This window comes from Taudactylus pleione, unplaced genomic scaffold, assembly GCF_031769625.1.
Source record: "Taudactylus pleione unplaced genomic scaffold, aTauple2 ptg000656l, whole genome shotgun sequence".
NCBI classification, from domain to species: domain Eukaryota; kingdom Metazoa; phylum Chordata; class Amphibia; order Anura; family Myobatrachidae; genus Taudactylus; species Taudactylus pleione.
In genome coordinates, this window is record NW_028285058.1 from 1071583 (window position 1) to 1098744 (window position 27162).

At 43.2% G+C, this 27162-nt stretch overlaps 1 protein-coding gene across 23 annotated transcripts in view; it reads left to right on the forward strand.

The window, feature by feature from the left end:
* Positions 1-27162, forward strand: part of HUWE1 (HECT, UBA and WWE domain containing E3 ubiquitin protein ligase 1) — a 155406-nt gene that overhangs the window by 1900 nt on the left and 126344 nt on the right. For all 23 annotated transcript variants that reach the window (XM_088455517.1, XM_088455514.1, XM_088455520.1 and 20 more), the window contains exons 2-7: positions 20660-20798; positions 23144-23213; positions 23688-23786; positions 24460-24666; positions 25631-25783; positions 25882-25944. In XM_088455517.1, the coding sequence (XP_088311643.1) occupies positions 23169-23213; positions 23688-23786; positions 24460-24666; positions 25631-25783; positions 25882-25944 (567 nt within the window). In that variant the 5' untranslated portion in view covers positions 20660-20798; positions 23144-23168. The remainder of the gene's footprint in view (positions 1-20659; positions 20799-23143; positions 23214-23687; positions 23787-24459; positions 24667-25630; positions 25784-25881; positions 25945-27162) is intronic.

Sequence of the window (27162 nt, forward strand, 5' to 3'; positions counted from 1 at the left end):
CTTTTCGCGGTCGCGCCCAGCACTTTGGTCGGGGGTAGCTGCTTTACGCGGCTAAACCCGACCACTTTGGGCGCGATTAGCGCGAAAAATGGCAGCAATTGAATAGCGGCCCGCGATCTCCTGTCACTTTAGACGGGAGATCCGGACCGCGTAAACAATTGAATTCCGCCCCAAATGTTTAGTACAGTATTAATGTATTAAGATGCAAAAAAGCACGCAAGCACTGGGTTGTCTACTCGTGGCGGAGCATATAGTTTAGTTGCACCAGATGTTTCATGCTATATGGCGCAAAAAAGGATACAGTGGGTGTATGTGGACACATCTGTATTATGGCAAACTTAAGTCTGTGTACAATTTATTCACAAGGCATGATTGTGTAGATGGTACTCTCCAGAGTAGAAGGAAATATTTATTCAACGGACGGAAAGTAAACTGTATTTGGGGGCACTTTGAGGTACTATTTTGTTTTGCCAAGAACCTGCTATGTGATGAGTGAGGGTTGTAGTAGAAAGCAGTAGCATTGTATATTAAGGTTCCAGTAATTAGCTGAACACTGTTTATAGCAACAAGCTTAGGCTTTGATATGTTCTTTTTATTTAATCATTGAAACCAATTTGACTTTTTTTTTGGGGGGGGGGGGGGTGGTTAATTGATATAGAGAATTATTTTTTTATTTTTTTTTACAGTAGTCTTTTGTAACCTAGCTGGTTTAGCCTTTTTATTTTTTTTATGATGAACGGTTGGTTTATGGTGCTGCAGGACCTAGCTGGGTATGTAATATTGTTTTATTGGAGTGTACAAAGTGAAAATCCTTTAGAGTGATAATACCTGCAGTAGTCTTTAATCCAGTGTTTCCTTAAGACAAACTTGTACATTATGAAAGTCTACTAGAATTTGGTAATCAGTATTGCTGAATATTATGTCTGGATTTACTTATTTTTCATTAACTCTTGTGTATGTGTGTGTATGTATGTGTGTATATATATATATATATATATATATATATATATATATATATTTTCTCGCTGATTCCGTTTTTTTTTTTTTTTTTTTAAGGTGTGCAAATTAATGGGTACCCAGTGTAGCAATTAAATTTTTTTGGTCGCCCAGTAATTATTGCGCTTGTCATGCCCAAATGGCTAAACCCACCTAAAGTCCTGCATATGGTGCCCAACCCATGGACATATCGCATATTTTGCTTGCCACTTCAGGAGGGTGCTAGCAGAAATGCAGTTGACTATCGCACCCGAACGTAGCAACAATTGAATTGCTCTGTCGGGCAACCATTAGTCAGTGCCGCTGGTGAAAACATTTGAATCGCTATCTATAAACATCTGCCCATTTAAATAGTATAGCTTTCCCGTGGGTGGGGAAAACTGCAGTGTAGCGATCACTACCGGTGAATAGTTGCTGGGTCTCTATTCACAAAGAAGGGAGAGTTTGGGGGCAGCCCGGGTATGTCCGTAAGTGCTGGGCACGCCCCCAAGAGTAAAAAGGGGACGTGTATTAAAGACATGCCACTTTTCTTATCGCCACACCCCCTGTCCGTGTTGCGCGCACACCGGAGTGCCCTTTTTCTAGGCCCGGTGTCGGAACTAGAGTGAACACTAGTGCCTAGTGAAGCTGAAACTGCTCTAGCCATTGTGTTCCAGCTCCAACTCCCTTAATTTGACCACTTCAGTGTGTGGACAGTTAGGATAGCGTTCCCGCTAGGCTGTTTTAGTGGGGCGCGGCGCCCTGCCCTCCTCCTGGAGGGCAAAAAGCACTCTGCCCTCCAGGAGGAGGGCAAAAAGTGCCCTGCCCTCACAGCCTGCGGGTGCCGTTCTCACCCACGGGACGCAGTGTCCCATGGGTGGAGAAACAAGCTGTGTCCCGGTCACCGCCGGAGAATAGACGCCGGGCGCATGCGCCCGACATCTATTCTCCCTTTCTGCAGCGCTTGGGGGCTGCCCGGCATGTCCGTAAGCGCTGGGCACGCCCCCAAGTATGACGAAAAGGGGACGTGTATTATAGACACGCCCCCTTTTCGGACGCGCGCGCCTTCGGCGCGTGCATAAGGTTGCCCTCTCTAGCTCCGGCGCCCTGCCTACCGCCGGAGCTAGAGTGAACACTATAGGACATTGAAGTTACAAGTGTTATTGTGGTCCGGGTAGACCATAACCAAACCTACCCTAATGTTGCAAAATTTATTTAAATTTTTTACAGTTCTCTGACATTTACAGCACCTCTGAACGATTTGTAAATGTCAATAGCTGTATGTGAATAGATATTTGAAAAACTCCTAAAAAATAAAAACCTTTTAGGTAAGTCATGAGCAGTAAAGTTTTGTTGAATTCATAGGGAGCGATTTAGTGCGATTTCCTGCTGTTATGGAATGGTATGTTGCCTCTATTCACATTGTAAATTTTGCCTAGAAACCCCTTTTAAAGTGTGCAGGAAAACTTGCAGTGTTGTATTGGGCTGTTATGTGCGTTACACATTACCAGTAACAAAATTGCACCCATAGGGAGGAATTCAATTGTTTTGGGCACCTGTAACTCCCATCTAAAGTGACGAGATCTATTTAATTGTTTGGGCGACCAGCTCAGAGTTGGCCATGTGCTTGCTCACCAAATGCTCGTGACTAGCTGAATGAAGTAGCTTCTCCTGTGTGAATTGCCAGTTAAGGTGCCCCAAAAGGCAGGTGCACTGCAATTAAGGTGCCAAAAAGCCCTACTTCGAGCAGATATCTCTTCGCACCTCTGGAGAACTTAATAAACACTATATAAAAAACAGTGGGCGTACACTGTTTTATATGCACAAATGCAGCGTTCTTTTTCTCAAGGTGCAACTCAAGGTGCGCGCCAACTTCCTAGGCCTCGGAGCTGCCTCTATAAAAGGGGGAGTGAAAACTGCACATGAGGCAAATGTTCTAACACAATGAAGCCTTCCCTTCATTAAGTTTCATGAACGTGTGTCTTAATTCAAATCTGGAGTGAGGGGACATTGGGGCTGTCTCTATCTTATTCCATCTGACTGTTTCAATCTTTTACATTGTTTGATGCGAGTCTAAAATTGTGCCTTTCCGCAGTAGTGCAACAGGGACGTTCAAAATGCATTCCAGTAAAAGGCACTACCTCAGTTATTGTGGGGAGAGAAAATCTGCCACCCTTTGTAATGCAGAGAACGCTCCCTAAATATTCAGTCTTATTTCATCCCACAATTTTTTTCTTTCCTTTAGCTGTAGGTATAAGGCCCCCATACATCAGCGCTAAATTGTCGCAATTCCTTGATCTGTGGACGCTGGTGTTGGGGCATCGGTGAAATCCAACATGTTGGATTTGCGGATCCTGACCAAAATATATTCGGGATTTGCAAATCTGGGATATTTAACAAATGGAATTTCCACAATTCCTGGACAGATCATTGATGGCTGTCGATTGGAAAAGCCACCTGATGTATGAGGCCCTATATTTACCTGCCTAATTTGCATTCGTTAAGGGATGTCTTACACCTGCCCAGCTGTTCCACTCAGGCAATGTAATCATTTGCATCCCAGTAGAAGTGTCCATCTTGCAAATGCATTTGTGCAGTTACTTTCTGGGCAAATTACCCGGCTTTTTTCCGTGTCAACCCGGGTTGTGGCTCCGGGAAAAGGGGCCAGGGTTGGATTCCCGTGTCAAGTGATCTGCTAATTCAACCCAGCTAGCGTGCAGGATTGAATGACCCTTGTAAACCTGCTGTGTGAATGGGCTACTCGGGGCCCCTTAACACCCTATGAAGAGCTGACTCACCGGCACTTGGAGCTGATATCTCCAAGTGCCGGTAAAAGTGAAGCCCTGGCAATAACCCGGGTACAGCCTGCAGTGTAAACTGGTTTCAAGCCGTTCTGACATGGCTTCAAACCAGTGTTCAGTGACCCGGGCTGGACCCAGGAATTTACTGTAAAAGGGGTATTACCATTTAGCAGTTGCACTGTACTTTAGTGGATAAGCCTTAATGGGCGGAATTCAATTGTATCGCACCCCTACGCGCTCTGGCAGGAGCTATTCAATTGTTGCTCCTGTCGGACACGATCAGTTGCCGGCACACCATTTCAGCTCGCAGCCCCTGGGCGGTGCGAGCTGAAATGGGTGAAAAGTGACCCGTGTTGTCGCCCAAACAGCACTTTTCGCGATCGCACCCAGCACTTTGGCCGGGGGTAGCTGTTTTACGCGGCTAAACCCGACCATTATGGGCGCGATCAGCGCGAAGATGGGCATCAATTGAATAGTGCCCCACGATCTTGTCACTTTAGACCAGAGATCGGGCATGCTTAAATAATTGAATACAGCCCAATGATTCATATATATATATATTTATTTATTTTAGTGTAAGCCCGGCACTTAGGACGATAAAGATGAAATTGCGGGTGCCTTCCTAAAGAAAATACACAAAAAATCCTTCTGGCTTGGGTATGCACCCAGCACAATATAAAGGAAGGCGGCACTCCAATTGGTGAATAAAGTCATACTATGTATGTCCTGATGAAAAGGCTATAAGCCTTGAAACGTTGACACATGGATATTGTTGTGATGATGTCGAATTATTAATACAAATTGACTTTATTCCCCAATTGGAGTGCCGCCTTCCTTTATATTGTGCTGGGTGCATACCTAAGCCAGAAGGATTTTTTTTTTGTGTGTGTGTGTATATGTGTGTGTATATATATATATATATATATATATATATATATATATATATATATATATATATAATATTTTTTAAAATTATTTTTACGTTTTACAACATTAATTACAGCTCACTGAGTGTTCTCCCCAGAATTTTTTTTCAGCCGGGTGGCATCATAAAGTAGCCGGGTGGGGGCCTTTGCAATTATGCGCCTTCCGGGAAAAGGGGTATCTCCCTTACCAATCCAGCCCGACAGGCTGCTCCCCCACTGGCTCTCAGTCAAAAGTGCCCATTATACAGTGCCCCCTGTAGTTTTCCCCTTTATGCATTGCCCCCTGTAGTTTAGCTTTGCCCTTATGCAGTGCCCCCAGGCTGGCCCCTATGCAGTGCCCCCAGGTTTAAATAGTATCCCTTATGCAGTGCCCCCAGGTTTAAATAGTGTCCCTTATGCAGTGCCCCCAGGCTGGTCCCTTATGCAGTGCCCCCTGGCTTAAATAGTGCCCCCAGACTGGTCCTGGCCCCGGCCTCAGCCCAGAACTTACCTTTTACTTGCTGGCCGCTCGCGCTCCCACTCCCGTTGCCTCGCGCTGACTGGATCTAACTAGATCCAGCAGGCGCGCAGGGCAGGCTCCTCATGCCGCGGATGATATCACCCGCGCAGTTTATCACTGGGAACGCTTGCCTATGAAGTGATCGGTGGCTTCTTTAGCCTCCGGTCACTTCAGAGGCCAGCGTTCCACAGCAGGGGTCGGCGGAGGAAAGGGCCGGGCGGTAGGCTGTTTCTGCCAGGCGATGCGCCGTCAGAAACAGCCTGGGGAAAACACAGTCACTGATCTGTTTTAGAGCATAGAACATCCTCGATTCTTGGGCAATAAGCATGAAATAAGGCGAATCGGATGACATCGCCTAGTGCGTATCTGGCTTATGGACGATATTTCCAACCATCCAAGTAGTTGGTTGGTTGGAAAGGAAATCTGGTTATGGGAGTAAAGGACAATCAAACATTTGCTCCCAAGCACTGGTAAATGGTCCTTCAGACAAATTGGATAAATCAAATGGATTTAACCAATTTGTCTGAACAACCGTTTTTGTACATTTTCCAGTATTTGTGAGCAAATGGTTGATTGTCATTTGCTCCCATACATTACCAGATTTTCATTCTTATGGTGCATACACACGATCAGATTTTTTCTTCAGATATGGACGATAACGATTTAAAAATCGTTCAGTCGTTCATATCTGAAGGAAAATCGTTCATATCTGACATGCCTGAACGATGGACGATCAACGATGCGCGTTCCCGTTTGTCAGATAACGATATCTGACATCTGATGGGTTTGCAGTCAGACTTGGACGATTCCATTCATTTTAATGCAGTCAAAAATCGTTCAATCGTTCAAATCGTTCAAAACTTTGGTCAAATCGTTCAAATCGTTCAGATCGTTTAATCGTTCAATCGTTCATCTGACAAATCTGACAAGTCTGACAAATCTGACCGTGTGTACGCTCCATAACCAGCCATTTAGTTGTATGGCCAGCTAAATGAGAGATTACAGATCTTCTAAAGCTTCCTTTACAGTTTATTTATTTATTTTTTTGTCATTTTATTTATGAATGTGCCATTTGGTCTGTGAAAACAAAGGTGTGGCTGGATCCATCTTCCTCCACATAAATATGGGACTTGCTGTATAAAATTAACTTTTTATATTGGGGCCACAGCTAATACTGTGGGTTTTAAATTGCTACAGGTATGTTTAAGTGAGGCATTCTGTGTAAAGGCGCCCATACATCTGCGACGGATCGCTGCGATATAGCGATCCTGCAAACCGGCATCGCAGGGACGGTGAAATCCAACATGTTGGATTTCACAGATATACCAATCACGATCAACAAATGATCGTGATTGGCACATCGGTGAAATTTAACATGTAAAATTTCACCGATCCTGCAACGGATCGCGGAACATCGATGGCCACCGGTTCGGCATTTCCGATCACAACATTGCAGCGATCTGTTGCAGATGTATGGGGACCTTTTACTTTGAATGACGGAAAACCCATGTTAATTAAGCCTTTGGTTTGAGGCCAGGTTTGCATTATTTTGATCACCAGCATTTTGAATACACACCATGTGGACATTTTATTGAAACCAACCCATTGAGTAAACATTCAGATTTGGGAATCCCAGGTTTCTGTAAATTGTTTAGATCCTTTTTTAGATTGTGCATTGTTTGCTGTGACTTCAATTACAGTACCCAGCGATGCATTTTGTGGCACCAGGGTAGAGAAGACCCGTAGCCACACTGCAACTGAAGGCATCGTTGGATAGTGTAAAAACACCCAAGCTGATTCATATTAGATTTTCTCCACTTTAATTGCTTAAAGGGGCAGGAAATGAAAATCCCAATGCCAACCTTTGTGTAATGACTGTATATAAGGGGAAGCGTAGCTTCATGTAAAAGTTTCACCTTGTACGTCTGGATAATCATTATTACCACCACAGGCTGGTGTGTAATAAATAACCCTTGTCATTGCTATTTATCTTCAAGAAACTCCATATTGCTAACTATTTTCTGCATGATTCCTACCGTCAGCGGTAATACTATGACCTACATAGAACAGTTAAACCTTTATCAGATGCCCGGCTGTCCTGTCCTGAACCCAGCATCCAGAATCAGTGCTCTGTTTGCTACCCTGCTGTCCTGATCCAAAATATGCATTCAGGTGATACCAGCTACAAGTCCCCACCAAGTAGGTTCTGCGGTAGCTTTATCAAACATCTAGAAGTAAGTGTTCCAGATGCCAATTTAAGGATCCTGGTGGTGGCAGTGACTATTTTCCTTGAACTAGTGTACAGTCATCGCACCCACAAAGGTTTCTATTGGGGTTTGTGAAGCTGTCAGATTTACCATGCTTCTGAATGCAGAGCATTTTGAAGTTCTGAAGATGGTATTAGCCCTTACACTTCTCCAAAATTACTGGGAGAGGGTTCCTCCGGGACCCGCCATCGCACATGCGTGGTCAGTAGACCACTTGTGGAAGGGCCAAGCACATCGCACGGACGGGCTTCTATCGGATCCACTGTCCCTGCATGTGCTATTTAATATGGGCAGGGAGTTTCTGCGTGTGCCAGAAAAGGGGACATGGCTGACCGGCACTTGGAGGCGTGCACCGCACTTATGGAGGTACTGCACTTCCCCCCAAACTCTCCCCTTAGGGTGAATAGATGCCATGAAGCACTTAAGTCAGTGAATGACTGTTAGCACGATGAAAGCAGGGTGTTTAGTCGCAAGAATCTGCATTTTCCAACTTAAGTGCCGTCCGGGATGCTGTTAGCTTTGCGCTAAGCTGTAAAACAGCATCATGACCGACACTTTAGTCAGAATCCAGCTCTCGCCTCAGGAGGGTGCAAGCTGAAATCCTCCTTAGTCGGCATTAACATTGCGGTGAATTGAATGACCTATAATTGGGGCATTTCTGTGAAAGATGGAAAACTTGTAGATAAAATAACACGGTTCTTAATAACTGCTGTTATATTCAATCTGCAGGTTAGCGGTACCTGTGCTGATTAATTTAATTTGGAGTGACCGTTTAAAAAAAAGTTACTTTTGTGTTTACACTTTTAGTTTACACTTTGTTTAGTTTTGCACTGTCTTAATAGTGTGACGTAAGCTTTACAGATGCCTAACTATGGGTTGTTGTAGGTGAATTCAACATGACTTCAGCTCAGTACCTCTACCATACTGTTCACTCTAGCTTCTTGAACGGACAGGGGTCTGTTCAAGAAAGGGGGCATCTCTGAATGTGCCTTAAAAGGGGGAGCGGCCTTTCTGGGGTGGGGCGTGCTGAGCTGCCCCCAAACTCTCCCAGCACTGTCAGATGCCCTGCGCATGTGCAGTGCATCTATTAACACTCTGCTCAGTGCGCGGGGGACAGGGAGAGGCGCAGCTGAACAGTGGGAGGCGGGGTGCCACGGTGTTAGGCCGTAAAAACAGGGCGCATTTTACCGTTTAAAATCTGGCACTGCGCCTCGCTGAAACAGCCTATCGGGAATGCTATACTATAATTTAGAGTGCCAACATACTGTAAACCTCAATTTATGAGGGGAATTCAATTAGCCAAAGGACTTATTGCAGGGTTTTAGCTCCTGCGGGAGGCATGTGGCGAAAGCTGTGATGACTCATAGCTACCGAGGTAAGTGCCTGAAGCTATGCAATTATCGTCCCAAAGCACTAGTTAACGAGGATTTCTGTTTGCACCTCAGAAGGGTGGTAATTGAATAGCTTCGGGAGCTAGTTGAATTCCTCCCTATGAATTGTATTGCCAATTCATAACACTTGGGGCGGAATTCAATTGATTCCTGCCCCCATCGCGCCCGACGGAGCTATTCAATTCTTGCTCCTGTCGTGCACGATCAGCTGACAGCGCTACATTTCAGCTCGCAGCCCCAGGGGGGGTGAGAGTTGAAATCTGCGAAAAGTGACATGTTTGGGCGCCCAAACATCACTTTTCGCGATCGCGCCCAGCACTTTGGTCGGGCATAGCTGCTTTACGCGGCTAAACCCGACCACTTTGGGCGCAATCCGCATGAAAATCTAGAACAATTGCATAGCGGCCCGCGAACTCCTGTCGGGAAATGCGGGTCGCGAAAACAATTGAATTCCGCCCTTTTAATGCTTTGTACACATGCACAATCTGATGCATGCACAAAATGTTTGATGAATTGCTTATCTGCCCTTTTGTTTTAATGTGCTGTACAATCAAGTTTCCAAATGTAATCCCATTTCTGAAAGATCCTTTGGTATTAGTTTGTTTTAGTTACATTTAGTGTCATTTTGAATGTGATCGTATTGTGAGTAAAAGTGTGTCCGTGAGTGACTGCAGGACAGAGTTCACTGTCATAAAGGGTATAGACTACAGTGTTATCCTGAGTACTTGGGACTTTCCGGATAAGGGTGTTTTATGTCATTTAGAGCACCGTAACTAAACTGTGTTTATTCCCCTGGCATTACCCTTCAGGAATGGCGATATTAAACGGTTTATCTTGGTAATATGCTGAATGTGGAAGTGGAGTACAGATTGATGAAATATTCATATTTTATTCAGCAGTCTACTCATTTTTGAGCTTCTGGTTGGATATAATAGCTAATTTATATTCTTCCTCTTTATAATGCAGCTTGAAACATACATGGTAATGCACATGACAGTGTAAAGAGGGTGGCAGTGAAAATACACTTTAGATCTGTGATTCCCAAACTGGGTGCCGCAGGGCACTTGCAAGGGTGCCACAGGCTGGTGGTCCAGGAACAAATTAAATTATGTATGGTCCATGTTGTAGGCTAAACCAGTGCTGGTGGTTGCCAATCGTAAAGTGTGTGGACTAACGGAAGCACAACCCTGACCACCAACACATAACTGACCCTAAGGATGACAGGTGAGCAGAATTTACTTCATTTACAATTTTTTTTTTTTTTTCCCCTGAATTTCTCAATAAGAAAGGTTTGGCCTAGGGGTGCAGTGACAAAAATGCTGATACTCTTGGCTGCTGTGATTCAAGAAAGTTTGAGAAGCACTGATTTAATCTGTTCTGCTGTGAAAGCACATACAAAAATAGGGCGGAATTCAATTGATTCCTGCCCCCATCGCGCCCGACGGAGCTATTCAATTCTTGCTCCTGTCGGGCACGATCAGCTGCCAGCGCTACATTTCAGCTCGCAGTCCCTGAAATGTACGAAGTGTGACACGTTTGGGCGCCCAAACAACACTTTTCGCGATCGCGCTGCTTTATGCGGCTAAACCCGACCACTTTGGGCGCGATCAGCACGAAAATCTGGAACAATTGCATAGCGGCCCGCGATCTCCTGTCACTTTAGATGGGAGATGCGGGCCGCAAAAACAATTGAATTCCGCCCAGAGAGAGAAAAGAAGGCTCTCTTTCTGGAGCACTGTTATATGTAATATTTATACAATTAAAACATAACTTTTATTCAAGTCAATTAAGATAATGTTTCTTTGAAAGACAGTGGAAGGAATACAATATTTTATATCCATATGTATACAGAGCATCTGGAAAGTATTCACAACTCTTCACCTTTTCCACATTTTGTTAAGTTACAGCCTTATTCCAATTTGGAATAAATTAATTATTGTCCTCAAAATTCTACACACAATACCCCATAATGACAACATGCAAAAATGGTTTTTTTTTGTTATAAAATTTGCACACAATAAAAATATCATAAGTATTCACATCCTTTGCTCAATACTTTGTTGATGCATCTTTGGCAGCAATAACAGCCTCAAGTCTTTTTGTATATGATGCCACAAGCTTGGCACACCTATCTTTGGGCAGTTTCGCCCGTTCCTCTTTACAGCACCTCTCAAACTCCATCAGGTTGGATGGGAAGCGTTGGTGCACAGCCATTTTTAGATCTCTCAAGAGATGTTCAATTGGATTCAAGTCTGGGCTCTGACTGGACCACTCAAGGACATTCAGAGTTGTCCTGAAGCCACTCCTTTGATATCTTGGCTGTGTGCTTAGGGTCGTTGTTCTGCTGAAAGATGAACAGTTGCCCCAGTCTGAGGTCGAGAGCGCTCTGGAGCAGGTTTTCATCCAGGATGTCTCTGTTAATTGCTGCATTCATCTTTCCCTCTATTGGCCTGGTGATGAGCAGTGCCTGGTTTCCTCCAAACATTAACGCCAAAGAGTTCAAACTTTGTCTCTCATGGTCCGATAGTCCTTCAGGTGCATTTTGGCAAACTCCAGGTGGACTGCCATGTGCTTTTTACTAAGGAGTGGCTTCCGTCTGGCCACTCTACCATACAGGCATGATTGGTGAATTGCTGCAGAGGTGGTTGTCCTTCTGGAAGGTTCTCCTCTCTCCGCAGAGGAATGCTGTAGCTCTGACAGAGTGACCATCGGGTACTTGGTCACCTCCCTGACTAGGGCCCTTCTCCCACGATCGCTCAGTTTAGACGGCCAGCCAACTCTAGGAAGAGTCCTGGTAGTTCCGAACTTCTTCCACTTACGGATGATGGAGGCCACTGTGCTCATTGTGATCTTCAAAGCAGCAGATATTTTTCTGTACCATTCCCCAGATTTGTGCTTCGAGACAATCCTGTCGTGGAGGTCTACAGACAAATCCTTGGACTTCATGCATGGTATTTGCTCTGACATGCACTGTCAAGTGTGGGACCTTATATAGACAGGGGTATGCCTTTCAAAATCATGTCCAATCAACTGAATTTACCACAGGTGGACTGCAATTAAGCTGTAGGAACATCTCGGAAACAGGATTCACTTGAGCTCAATTTTGAGCTCCGTGGCAAAAGCCGTGAATACTTATGAACATGTGATTTTAGTGGTTTTTTTATATATATATATATATATTATTAAATTTGCAAAAATCTCAATAAAAACAACTTTTTTACACATTGTCATTATGGGGTATTTGTGTGTAGAATTTTGAGAACAAAAATGAATTTATTCCATTTTGGAATAAGGCTGTAACATAACTTTCCGGATGTACTATATATATATGTATATGTGTATGTATATATATATATATATATATATATATATATGTGTGTATATATATATATATATATATATATATATATATATATACACGTGTGTGTGTGTGTATATATATATATATATATATATATATATATATATATATATATATATATATATATGTGTATGTATATGTCCTTAGAACAGCATATATTGTGATTCGTAAATAGATGGGCGTCGTATCCAATACATTTCCAAGTCAATTATAGCTGACGTCACATCTATTATACATATAAATGCTCAGATTTATCTTAATCAAAAGCATTTGCAACACAAAACAGAATAAAAACAAAAGGAAAAGAGGCAAAAATATCATAGAGAAAGTAAAGAACAATTGTTTTATTTTACAGTTCCCTTCATGAACCTAAGTACATATAATATTGTTACTTAATGTATCAATTTGGTCAGGTTCTAATACTGTGATCTACTCCAGTTATTGATAAGGTAGTGTTCCCGCCAGGGTGTTTTAGCGGGGCGCCGCGACCTGCCCGATTTCTGAAGGGCAGAACGCGCCCTGCCCTATTTCTGAACGGCAGAACGCGCCCTGCTCTCCAGCGCGGCGGCCCGCTGAGACAGCCTGTGGGTTCTGCCTCCACCCGCGGGTCGCTGTGTCCCATGGGTGGTCAAAACGGCGGCGCAGCGGTCACAGCCGGTGAATGGACGCCGGGCGCTTACGCCCGGCATCCATTCACAGTGACCGCAGAGCTTGGGGGCGGCCCGGCATGTCTGTTAGTGCTGGGCACGCCCCCAGGAGTGACGAAAAGGGGACGCGTCATACAGACACGCCCCCTTTGGCCATGCCCCCTTTTCAAAGGCGCGCAAAAGTGCCCTGACTCTGGGTCCGACGCCCTGCCTCCCGCCGGACCTAGAGTGAACACTAGATAAGGTGTGTGTATAATATATTGCTGGAATTGTCTCCAATAATGGATAAATCTCTGTTACCTGTGGGTGATGTAGGAGACAGGTGGATTTACTGGCTAAATAGTCTATGGACAGTGAGATGTCAATGTTACCTCACCTGCTGTGAGAATATGTAGTATGTTATACTCACAATTATACATTGTATGTAGCAGCAAACATTGTGAAAACCAATACTTGTGTCAATCTCAAAACTTTTGGCCATGGCTGTAACTGCTTTCTGTTTCTCTTGCGTTCAAATGAGTATGGTAGAGTAGACCTTCATTGATGCTTGTGTTGCTGTTGTTATCTGGTTTATTGTCCATGGATTTTTACAGCAATGACTTGCAAAGTTCAGAATGCTGTGTGTGGTGTGTGTTTTTTTTTTCTTCTTTGGCCTCTTGTGATTGAGGCCTTCAATGATGAGGCATGACTGTGTTACTGTGCTATATTTTTAGAGGCAATCAGGCCTGGACTGGAGTCCACAAGACCTTGTGCCTGTGTGCTATTAAGCAATAACATATTTAGCAACCTCTGGAACTTCTTCTCATCTTTCAGAGGTGACAACCTGATAATGCGGTTTGCCTGTTTTGTTTTGCCTGCTTTGTGACCTATTGTACAGAGGATAGCTCTTGATACGTTGCTGGACATTTGTGTTTGTCTGTGTGTATATATGTTCTAATGTATATGTTTTTATTTATTTATTTTTGCACATATGGTCAGCTGCCATATTTTGAGTGGTCCTCTCCTGAACCATACCTTACTAACAACTGCGCCAGGCAGGGTGCATCTATGCAGAGCACACCTCTGAAAACGAAAGCTGTTTCCTGTAGCACTGCATAATGCTGAATTTCATTATCTCTTGTAGGAGCTGGTAGAGGGGGAGGTGTTCTCACTATTGCACAGCATTGTATTGCCTTCTTGTGCCATGACTGCTTTAATCTACTCGGTAGATGGGCAGGTTGCTAGTTTTTCTAGTTGCCTAAGTAGGTCAGCTGCAGTTGTTTGTGAAGGTGTGTGTTATGGATGTAGTGGAATTAAAGCACAAAGTTCTAAGGATGGAAATGCACTTAAGCTGGATATACACTATGTGATGTGTACTCAGCCGACGACACGATGGAATGAAATATCGGTCGTGCCGTGTACACGCTATGCGATCCGATGTACGACCGCGCAATAAATTGTTCCATGCTGCTTTTAGCAGCATGGTGTCCGTCGCATTGTGGGACAATGCAGTGGGCGACCAATGTGTAGGCGCAATAGAGCACTATACAGTCCACACGAAATGTATTGTTCTGATCCGCTTAATTTCGAGATATTGTGCGATATATCTTATAGTAGAGGCAATTTAATTATTTCTTGGGCGCCCATTGAAGCAATTCAATTGTTTCTCAGTTAGGGCGTTAGTACTGTTAATGTTGTTTTTCAAAACTGCACGACATAAACATTTTAATAGTATTTTAATGATGCATTTTACACTAAGGATTTATTTATTTTTTTTACACCCTTCCGTAGCTTCTATTGGCACCGCGGTAAATTCCCGACTAGAGGATTTCTGCTTGCACCCTCTTGGGGTGTGAGCAGAACTAGTGCTGCAGTGCTAGTTGCGGGCTCACCACGTGCGCGAACAGCATCACACCCGGCACTTAAGTTGGAGAATGTCGTTTACTGTGACTAAAACCCTGGCACTAGGTGCAGTAAACTGCATGTTTCGACCAAAGTATGCGATGCGGACAATTGGCTACGGGCACTCATTCCTGGCACTGTTCAACATTGCGTTCAATTGAATCCCACCCCCCTCCTTGCCTGTAAAGAATTCATTAAGCATAGGCATTCGAACAGGGTTGGGCAATAAGCGCCCCTTCCACCCCTGCATTAGAATGTAGTCAATACCCTTGTTGCCCGATAGTATAATCTGCTATTGCGTGACACCACATTATTGTACTTCATATGTGTGTGTGTGTATAATACACATTTGGCTAGTTAGATTTATTCATAGGGTGGTATTCAATTTTTTTAGCGTGCCCAATCTCCCATCTAAAAGTGACAGGAGATTGCGGGGCGCTATTCAATTGATGCCGATCGCGCCCATAGAGGTTGGGTTTAGCCGCGTAAAATGGCTACCTCTGACCAAAGTGCTGGGCGCGATCGTGAAAAGTGCCGTTTGGGCTCCCAAACGGGTCATTTTTCGACAGGGTTGCATAAAATTGGATTAAAAAAAAAATAATCAAAAACTGATTTATTTGATTTAAATAGTATCTTTTTATTACTTTTTTTTTCTTTTAAATAAAAGTTTAAAAATTTTAAACTTTTACTTAAAAACTATTTTTAATAAAAAAATCCTATTTAAATCCAAAATAATCTGATTTAAGTCAAATCCGGTTTTAATTTTTTATTTATTTTTTAAATACAATTTTATGCGACACTGCTTTTCGCCCATTTCAGCTCACAGCCCTAGCGGGTGCGAGCTGACATGGTGCGCCGGCAGCTGATCGCGCCAGTCAGGAACGACAATTGAATAGCTCCATCGGGTGCGAAGGGGGCTGGAAACGATTGAATTCCGACCATAAAGCTAAAAAGTGTAAGCTTGTGTATTTAAGCACCATCTTTGTTTGCTAGTTTTCCCTGGCAGTTTATTCAATCCTTGGCTTAGTTTTCATGTTAGGCTTCTCTTCTGTGCTGAGCATCCTTGATAATGCCTACTAAAACACCACCTCCTTTTAAGGAAACACCACCTCCTTTTAAGGCACAAGTTGTCTATGCTGCAGGAGCACCCTCCTCTGCCACCTGCCTGCAGGGGTTTCCTTTAGCATCTTCTGGCAACCCAAGGCCAAGCTCATTTATTGTGCTAAATGCATTCATTCTCGGCGGTTCTGACCACAGACTTCATGAACCACTTCCATTTCAGAGTTTAATCTCTGCGATAATATATAAAGCAGAATTTGCATTTTGTTAAATGGATCTGTTGATAATTCTTGTAAGAATAATTGAAAAGAATGTGGACCAATATACTAAAACATATGAGTTGTGCTAAGGTGACCATTCATTTACTTGAAATGGTTGGTGTTAATGCTTGCATGTTGCAGTTTTCATGGAAATCTGCATATTTTGCGGCAGAGATCTAATTAGTTAGGAAGAATGGTACGGCCCATTGTTCCATTCCATATTTGTGTACTTCTGTTACATAAATCCGTACATTATTCATACAGGCATGTTATTTTGCCCATTGGTCTTGGCTAAGTATTGGACAATCAGCCAACAATTACTGTGTGCTTTTAAAATGTAAGTTTTGGCATCTAAGTAGCTATGTTGGTTTGCCTTGGTGGAACCCAAATTTTTGTATAAAACAATATTTATACATGTGTATATGGCACACTTTTTATCAGAGATACAATGTAAAGTACAGTTCAGGAAACAGTCTGTCAAATCATGAAGGTGGAAGGAACTTTTAAGGAACAGTCAATAGAAAGGATTCAAATAAGTTTTTACGCATTTGCTCCAGGTCCTTCTGATTTTTTGTTTTTTGTTTTTTTTTTGGAATTGTAGTTTACGCTTTTTTTGTATATTTTAAATTTTTTGTGTGGTGGTTTTATTTTTTTATTATTTCACCTTTATACTCCCAACACTATACCTGGCCCCTCATGCTTGGCTCCATTATACTAGCTTGTGGTGCCTGCACTTACAGCCAGTGTCTCTATAGCATCAGTGGCTCCAACATACCAGTCTGTGCAGTGACAGAATAGCAGCATCATTGCTACCACATGCCATAGTATCTCCAGAGAGAACCACGTACCACCTAGTGTTCCCAAAGTATAGTAGCGACTGTAGACACATCAGATGGTGTATTCCCTAAGACGCCACCTGTTTCCACTGATCTCCTCCAATTCTGGCAGTTTGGAAACTTTGCATTGTCAGTAAATAACGTACTGATTTTCTCCAGATGGAATACAATTGTGCACTAGCTTTTGTAAGTCTAAGGATCAGCTACGAGTCTGCATCTTTGCACCAGTTTCATAAATTACCAAACGTGTACCCTGTTATGGTGATGCACATTTGTAAATCATTGTGGTAGGTTGATGGTACCCATCCATATGGCTGTACGCTGCATACACACGGGATGATCTGTTCAGCGATTGATTTTACTGAACGATCTCCCTTTAATTTCCTGGTTTGTTAGAAGAAATAATGTTGTTCATCCACACATCGACAAAATCGCCCATGACCAACGACCATTCCCTCCTGCAGGCACTGATAGATATCGTCCAGCTTGGCCTGCATGCATAGACTATTAACGATATAGTTATCATCCATCGGGAACGCCCATGATTGGTCGTTCGTTGGCAGCATAAAAATGAACTATTTAACTATGAACCATATAGTTATCGTTCATTTAAATCAGGGGTCAGGGAACTTTTTTACCTTTTACCCCAAAATATATTTATACGCCGACGTTACCCCCTTGATTTGAAAGGAAGGAAATATAGTAGTGCCCCCATATAATGCCCCTGTAGTAGTGCCCCCCATATAATGCCCCTGTAATGCCGCTTGTACAAAAAAAACCCCCAAAATCCACTTACCTTAATCCCCGTTCCTGCATCCGCCGCTTTCCTGTCCGCCCGGCTGCTCCTCGGAACTATGGGAGAGACATCATGACGTGTCTCCCATAGTGCGCATGGAGAGAGCCGGAAGCTGGAGTTCAGAAGAGAACTCCAGCCTCCAGCTAACGTGGCGCTGCAGGGAAGGAGCCGGGCGCCCGCTGGTAATAACATCTCAGCGGGCTTCCGGCTTAGAGCCTCCCTGCCGCACAGCCAGACATGCATATGAATCATTCTATATTATAGAATGATTCATATGCATGCCCGGCTGTCCGTCCATTGCCACCAGGAATTTAATTTTTACCCCTGTTCCCCAACCACTGATTTAAATCATACCATGTGTACCCACCAATAGAAGCATCCATCTTTCCCGATGTAAAATCTGATCACTTTATTTAAAAGGTGTTGGGATGTAAGATATTTGTATGAGGATTTGGCACGAATGACTATTTGCACCTGTGCCTTTTTAACCTTTAACACTGTCTGCTCCTCAATCGTGTATGAGTACAACTGGAAATTTACACTGGGAGTACAATACAATACTTTATTGTCCTCAACAAAATGTCATTGAATTGTCAACGAAATGTCAATTATAAACACTCCAGCATATTAAAACAAACAAAAAATGTCCTTAGTACTCTAGTGGGAGCATTTTGACAGTTCAATCGACAAACAGCTGCTGGGAAAAAGCTAAACAGTAGTAGGAACAAACAATTTACCAAACACTAAAATACAGTGTTACAGACCGACAAGCTTGGAAAATCATACATGTTAAGATGTTGGTACTGTGTTGCAGTGTTTAAACTCCCAGCAGATTCAATTGTTTGAGAGAATTAGCTCCTTTCTAAAGTGTCCGGGAGCTAAGTCAATTGTTTGCGCTACTAACCCTGCACTAGTTGCGATGACCGCATTTTCGCTCCCTACTGCACGGGATTAGCAGTGTAAGCTGTTTCCCCTGTTCTAAGTGTTGGGCATGCTGCAGTTAACCATCCAGCCCCAAACCTCTCTACGTGGATTTCTGCTCGCACCTCCAGAAGGGTGCAGCCTTGGGACTGGCCGCCTCAAACCAATTGAATTAACTTCTGGCCACTTAAGAGGGGAGCTAATTCTCTTAAACTATTGAATCACCCCCTTAAGATCCATTGTTGGTTAGTGGTACTTTTCTGGTTAGTTAGCATTAATTGATCAAATGAGCCTTCTATTTCAAAACCCTTTTAGAGTCTATTGCGGGTCTCACCCTTGCATCCTAAGGGATTTACTCCTATTACCACTCTGTGTGTTACCTGTTGATTAGAAGCCAGCTATTTGTGAAATGCTGTTTGATCCATGATGTGTTTTATTCTCCCGTGTTAATATAAAATTGATATTCCGGGGTTTATTTTTAACCTGACATTTCTGTTCGTGTTTTTGCATGATCTTTAAAAGGGCAGAGCTTTTACTAAGAAGACACGGCTAGTAAAAGCACTGCCCTTTTAAATATCGGGCATAAACACTAACAGAAGTGTCGGGTAAACCCCTCCGTGTCTGTCACATAATTGAACTAAAGTGTTTTGATATCGGGGGCAATTCAATTCAGTGCGTTGTTGAATAGCCCTGGGAAGGAGTTCCTGGAGCGATACAAATGGGCGCGCTGTTTAGCCCAACTACAGGATTTCTTCTCGCACCCTACTGAAGTGTGAGCAGAAATTTGCCTCAAGTGCCAGGCACGATGCTGTGTTCCGGCTTGGCGCGGCACTAAAAGCCTTGCGGCCTGCATGATGGTCGGAGAATGCCGGTTAGCGCTGCATTGAATCGCCCTCTTTGTATTAAAGTACTGACATGTGTCCACATTGTTTGATATTTTTTTCCGATCAGTCACCTTAATTTTTCCATGGGCATTGCTGCAGCCTCTGGAGGGTCATAGTTTTCAGTATTAAAAGCATCAGGCATAGCTTTGTATCTGTTGTACATTATCGCCACAAGTTCAGATGTTAGCAAATTTTCTATAAATCTGCCATAAATCAATGTCTAGGAAACTCAGTGCCTGCAAGTGTTGTGTTTTTACTTTAAAGACAATAATAAGCCTGAGGATCATAGTGACTTTATTAAATATAGGAGAATTGTGGTGTGATTTGCATCTCCTATTTGAAATAAAGTTTACATATCCATATAATATTTTTATAAACTTATTTTTACCCTGTTGTATCGGGTGTCATGGCAATGTAGGGTTTTGGTATTAATTCTAAAGCTGCATACACACACAACGATTGAGTTAATGAACGATTTTAGTAAACGATTTTTTCCCTTGAAAAAATTTACTAAAATCGTTTACTAAAGTGGTTCATTTACTAAATGTAATGAACGATTTTTATGAACTACAAACGATTTTTGCATATTCCCTTAATGAAAATCGTTGAGTTGACAAGTCTGAACTACAAACGACAAACTACAAACGTGAACGCGCATGAACGATAATCGTTCATCGTTTGACTCAGAAAGTGAACGATTTTTTCAAATGATTATCGTTAAACTATATCGTTTAACGATAACATTAAAAATATCGTTGTGTGTGTATGCAGCTTAACTATTAGCTATTTTTATTGACCGTTGCTAAATTTGAGGTACTTTGAGTAGTCATCCTATAAATGGTAGAATTCGATCTTCCTAATGACTAATGTGTAGACGTGACCACTCTTTATCAGCCGATTTGTGAATATATTTGGTGCATCTATGAGGTTCGTGACTGATTCAGGATTAGGAATTGTATAGTTCCTTTCCAAAATAGATCTATCCAATGTCACACTTTTTTGTGTTTTCAGATTGGGTAATGTCTGATTATAAGGAGACTTGGTCAAATTGATATTTTACTGTAACATTTATGCTTAAGGTTTATCATGCCAATATTTAAGGTGTGGTGTGAGAAGAGTATATGATATATTGTTGTACTACTCTTATATTTCTAGTTGGCATTGCGCTTTGAGGACCTTTTCCTATTAGAGTTCCGGGTTCCTCGTGTTTTCTGGACGAAACTTGAGGTCTTTCAACAGAGTCTTTCAATGCGGTTTTCAGCTCCTTTCTCGTGCCCTGCTGGTTCCAGCTAGAGTAAGTCTGGTCGACTGGTTTTCTGTTCTTGCCAAAGTCTGTTTTTACAATTTGGACTTGCCTAATGTGTGGACCCTCTGTTCTGTTTGTGGTTTTTTTTTTTCTTCAATTAATATACAATGGGAAGTATTCAGTTGTTACCAGCACCCCTTCGCGCCCGACGGAGCTATTCAATTGTTGCTCCTGTCGGGAGCGATCAGCTGCCAGCGCTCGATTTCAGCACGCAGCCCCAGGGGGTGCTAGCTGAAATGGGCGAAAAATTACCTGTTTGGGCGCCCACACGGCACTTTTCGGGATCGCACCCAGCACTTTGGTCGGGGGTAGCCGATTTACGCGGCTAAACCCGATCACTTTGGGCACGATCAGCGTGAAAAGCAGTAACATTTGAATAGCGGCTCGTGATCTCCCGTCAGTTTAGATGGGAGATCCAGACCACGGAAACAATTGAATACCGCCCTGTGTGTTAAACATATCTGAGGGATATTCAATTGTGTTGCTGCTGTCCATGGTTCTGGTTCATTAATAAACACCCTGCACTGTATTCCAGTTTTCACTGTGGATGCAGACTGATCTGTTAATCGGTGGACACTGATGACCCACATCCCTTGGCAAATACATGTGGGAATATTGTTATGTAAATTGCACCACCTATATGAAATTAAATTCATATACAGTACATTACTATTTGTACTTAGGCGTTTATGGTAGCTGAAGCTTTTTCTTGACTATCTGCTTTATGCTGGATAGTCTGCACTGCTAAATAAATGCAGAATGCATTAAATCATGACTTCATTGCTGTATTTATTTTGCTATATATTTTCTAGATAGGTTTGAGAAATTGTTGCTTGTTAGAAAAGTCCCAGTGGGAACAGAGTCTATCCCAAGAGGTCCTCAGGCGCAAGTGGCTTCTGTGCCACCTGAAAACTACTCCCCTTTTGTATATAGTATGAGAATATGGTAGTGGAGTACCTGAGTGCTTCTGCCTAATTCATCTCTCAGAATTCTCTTAAGCTGGCCACACATCTAAAGATTATCTGTCCAACCAGCCAACTTGTTGATTGGTTGGAATGAAAATGTGGTAAGGATGAAAGCAAATGACAATCAGCAATTTGCTCCCAAACGCCGGAAAATGAACAAAACCTGTTGTTTGAACAAATTGTTTAGATCAAACGTTTAACAAACTTGTCTGACGACCATTTTCATCTGTTTTCTGGCATTTAGGAGCAAATTGCTGATCAACAGTTACTCCCATCCGTTACCAGATTTTCATTCCAACCAATTAACAAGTTGGCTGGTTGGATGTAAGTTGGTCTAGTGTGTGGCCAGCTTTAGCCTGCTCACTGCTGCCTGTTAAGCGCTGATAACTCCCTGCTTTTCAGCAGGTGCTGGATCAAAAACAAACGACCACTGATTGTTTTCAGCAGGTTTAACAGATCATTTTTGATCTGAGGTAGTTGATCTTGAATCAAATGGCTTTTTTCCTCCCATGGATCAGGTTTCTTCCCTGGATTACCCAGGTAGGGAATGCTTTTGCACGGGTGAACAGTAGGGCAGGATTTAGCTTTGAGTAAACCTGCTAGGACCAACTTGAGCCCAAGCAGTTGGTCCTAAAAGGCAATGAGCGAGCATTAAATAGTCGATGGGCGGCAGGTTCCGTTTCCTCTTTATTTTAAACCATTGAGGGAAAATGTCCTATTTATTTGAGGCCACAGCTATTTCCAAACTTTTAGTATCCTGCAACCTAGTCACTAAGGGGGGTATCCAATTAACAGCGCTAAAGTAGCGCTTCTATTTGATCACGGTGGGGATATCCAGTTAGCCCCGAAGGGCCGTCCGACGCCGGCAGTTATCGGGGATATTTTTCAGGACCTGATGTGTCCCGAAAAATCCACGATAAGTGCTGTTTTTACCACCTAAATGGCGAAAACGCTAAGCTCGCGAGCGTATCGCTTTTCCTATGTGTTTTCGGGAGGAATATTATATTTCGACCAAAATTATAGGGTAGGGTGAAAAAAAACATAGGCGAGAAGGGGATAATCGGTGTAAAATCCCCGTTCTACGCCGATCGCAGATATCCGTTAGCATCCGAACAATGTTCGGGGCTAATTGGATACTGCCCTAAAACAGCATATGCCATTTTATTAGCACGCTGTCTCATGGCAACATTAACAATTGTCTGTCTGTCATATGCACATGGGCATATTTCCCTTGTAACCAGGAGTTCCACATGGGTTTAACCTTTATTAATAGACCCCAATGCTCACCTTTTCTCACATTTGCTTTGTCTCTTTGGACTATCCGGAACAGTACCACATCCAATTGAAATGCTTCAAATATCTTTTTAGCTGACCGATTCAGACAATTCTGAAGATGAAGGTAGACAGGACGAAGCTGAAGAAGACACCAACAGAGGCGGTAAGTTCTGGAGCTTGGGCTTCTCAAAAAAGGTTTTGGCAACTGAACGGTGAAACACATGTGATTGGACTAAGTCTAGCTAGGTGACTTTAGGCATAATTGAAGTGAGAATACCCAGATAGTCACCTTTACAGGCAGCTACTATTGGGCTTGAATAGGTATGGTGGTAGAAATGTGAGCTCATTCCAACAGAGCTGATGGCAGTCTTGAGGAGCTGCTATCCAATAGTATCGCTCTGTTGAAATAGTCCTAAAAATGTAATTCCTTATATCTGAGTTTTGTCCATTTATACTTTAAATAGCAGTCGGTAGGATTTATTGTAAATATGTAGATTCATTTTTAGATTGTTACACTTTAATCTGGTACCGATATTAGTACATGTTAGACATGTTGGTTTAGTTTATCCAGTGTGCTTCGGCCATATCTTTCATATATTTTTGAATTCTAACACCTGCCCCCGTTTTCTCCATACAGCCTGCAGATTGCAGGTCTCTGATTGACAAGCTGAAAGTCTGCACGGATGAGCAACTACTGCTGGAACTACAGCAGATCAAAACATGGAATATTGGAAAGGTATGTGATCACAGCCTGCTAAGGGCGAACCTCCCGTGTGGCCATAATGCTTTCATGGATTACTGGGTAACATTGGAGCTCAGTTTCAACCCTGAAGTTTTCCCAACAGGTCATGTTTTTAGGATTTCTGTATGTGGAAGCACAGGGCCGGACTCGCCATCGGGGCACTTCTGGCATATGCCAGAAGGGCCGATGGACTTAGGACCGGCTCTAGGAGGGGTAAAGCAAAAGACCTCTGCCCTCCACCCAATTGCTCCGAAAACATTAAGATTTCACGGAGCCGGAAGGGGTGTAGATGTGTATGGGCTGGCGGTGGCTGTGCTGGGCAGAAAAGAGACAGGGGCATGCCGCGAGGCCAGCTCCCGTGACTCGCGGCACGCCCCCCTCTACACGGAAGTGCAAGGCGGACTGCCAGGGCTGATATACAGCCCCAGGTCGTCCTTGTTGAAGCAGGTGGGATAATAACTGTCCCAGCAAAATGGATTAGCTCACCTGCGCATGGTTAAAGAAATCCAGAAAACATGACCTGTCGGTGGTACTGGAAGTCTGAAGTTGAGAACCCCTTGTACTAGCATAATGAAGGTGCATGTCACTGTAGCTGTACCTTTCACAAGATGTGCTGTGGAAAAGTTTAGGTGAGTTTAACAAATGTAATCCTCCGTCTGATCCATAGTGCGAGCTCTATCACTGGGTAGACCTGTTGGATCGCTTTGATGGGATACTAGCTGATGCTGGACAGACGGTGGAGAGTATGTCTTGGATGCTGGTGTGTGACAGGCCTGAGAAGGAGCAGCTGAAGGCCCTTCTTCTGGCAGTCCTCAACTTCACTGCTCTGCTTATTGAGTACAGCTTCTCTCGGCACCTCTACAGCTCCATCGAGGTACTGAGAAAACTTGCATGCAAGAATCGCTGCACAAAAAAGTTCCTCTGTCATTTCTTTGTGTCTGTCCATTCGGCCCTCAGCCCCCTTGTTGTTTCTCTTGTCAGACTACCTTTTTGTTATTTTTAAATACTATTTTCCTTTTAAGACTTCCTCACAGCTCCCCAGTTGTGAAATACGTTTCTGATTTTAGCTGTTTGCTCTTGGCTCTGGACATTTTATTCATATTTCTATGCTTTTGCCAAACATTTTGGGTTATTTTGTGACACTATTAAGACGTTGAGACTCTTTAAGGTGCAATAAAATGATCATTCTTCACCCATTTATGCAGCACTGCAGGCAATATGTCATTCCTATCAGTACCTGACCCATTTACAGTCAGAATTCCTAAAAGCGCACACAAATATATACACTTAATGTGACTGGAATTGATTTTGCGACCTCAGTGCTGTGGGGCAATAATGCTAACCACTACTCCACCGTGCTGAGTCATGCTGAGCTGATTACAGGGGGCATCACTAAAGAATTTAATTCTCATCCTGTCATGTTCATTCTTAGGGGGTGATTCAATTGTTAGAACCCGCGGCTGGGACTAATGGGTGCCCGACGGAGCAATTCAATTGTTGCTCTGTGCGGGAGAGATAGTCACTGGCACTTCTGCTCGCTGCCTACTAAGAGAACGAGCAGAAATGTGCTGTAAGCCCATGCTTTGGGGATAACCAGGGCTTTAGATGGGTTTAGCTGTTTTACGCGGCTAAAATCATTCCAATTGGGCGTGACAGCGTGAAAATTGGCGCCCAGAGCAATCGAATTGCTATATTGGACGCCCATTAATTAGTGCCCTTAAAAAGAACAAAGAAACAATTGAATAGTCCCCTAATACTCCATACTGGTAGGTATGTAGCGACAAAGTTTTTCAAACCCCACTCGGTCTTGCTATAACAGCCATGTTCTTGGTTTTTAGCACCTGACGACACTGCTTGCCTCCTCTGACATGCAAGTGGTACTGGCTGTGCTAAACCTTCTCTATGTCTTCAGCAAGAGATCCAATTACATCACCCGTTTGGCCTCCGACAAAAGAACGCCACTGTTATCACGGCTTCAGCATCTAGCAGAGGTGAGCTGCTTATTATGACAGTTCATTTTCATGTTTTATCATTTTATTAGGCACACAAAGTAATTTGCTTTGCTTATCCATATTTTCTCCCTTCTCAGAGTTGGGGAGGAAAGGAGAACGGCTTTGGGCTTGCGGAGTGTTGTAAAGACATGCAGATGTCTGTAAGTCATATTTTTAGTATATATTTTAGCTTGGAGTTAATGTTTTCCACTAGTATAATAGTTTTAAACCTAACAACGTTTGCTGAGCATTCTATGTTCCTCTTTTGATTATTTCAGAGTTTTGTCATTCTTCCACTTAATATTAAAGGATTTAAAAACTCTCTCTAAGTTCTTAACCACTTCCTCATGCCATATTGGAGTCGGCAATAGAGAGGGGTGGGGGGTGTGCTCATCTTTACGAGGGTTCACTGTAGGAGAAGTAAATGATCAATGTAAATTAATTCCCTTGTAATTGAAAATAGTTAAACTGCATATAACTGATAAATTTGCAAATGTACTACCTGGTTTGGGGACAGTCCTTAATAACCTCTTAGGGAAAATAGTAAACAGGCTTCCTGCTGCAAAGAAAACATCCTTCTGTATCCCCACCCAGCAGCAAATATATATATATATATATATATATATGAGTGTAGGGGGTGTAGTGTAGCTGAGCACCAGCATGTGTTTATTTTAAAGGTACCTCATTTTTGACACTGCATAGTTCGAGGCCATACACATGTGCAGAATGCCAAGAGTAGGTTAAAGATGTGCCTTTCTAGTGCCTACCTCCTTCTATAACTGCCCCCCTGCTCCTTACATGGAACTGCCTACTGGGGTCATCCAGACACTGCAGCCAGTTTGTGATTGGGAGACCCCACTCTGTTACCTCTCCACATAGCTGGACTGCACAACAGAGGCATGGCTTCATGTGTATGTTTTCCTTCTCCCACTTGGGAGAGGAGGAGCTGGTCAGCACCCAACAACTGTGGCCCGCAGAGAAGTGCAGAGCCTGTGCTGTTCAGGAGGTGTCTTTTTCTTACTTTTTTCTTCTGCTAAGTGAGTAGTTTATCATTGCAGCTACGGTTTCACCTCTCATTATGCTCTTCAACTGGCCTTTTGCCTCGAAATGCTATGTTAGTGTTACAGCCGCTGACACTGTAACGTAGCATTTTGCATGCAGATGCACAGAGAATATATAGCGTTCCTGCTAGGCTGTTTCAGAGGGGCACTGCGCCCTCCCTGCCCTATTTCTGAAGGGCAGAAAGCACCCTGCCCTCCAGCGTGGCGCCCCGCTGAGACAGCCTGCGTGTTCTGTCTCCACCTGCGGGTCGCAGAGTCCCGCGGGTGGTCAAAACGGGGGCGCGGTGGTCACCGCCGATGAATGAACCTGCATGTAGA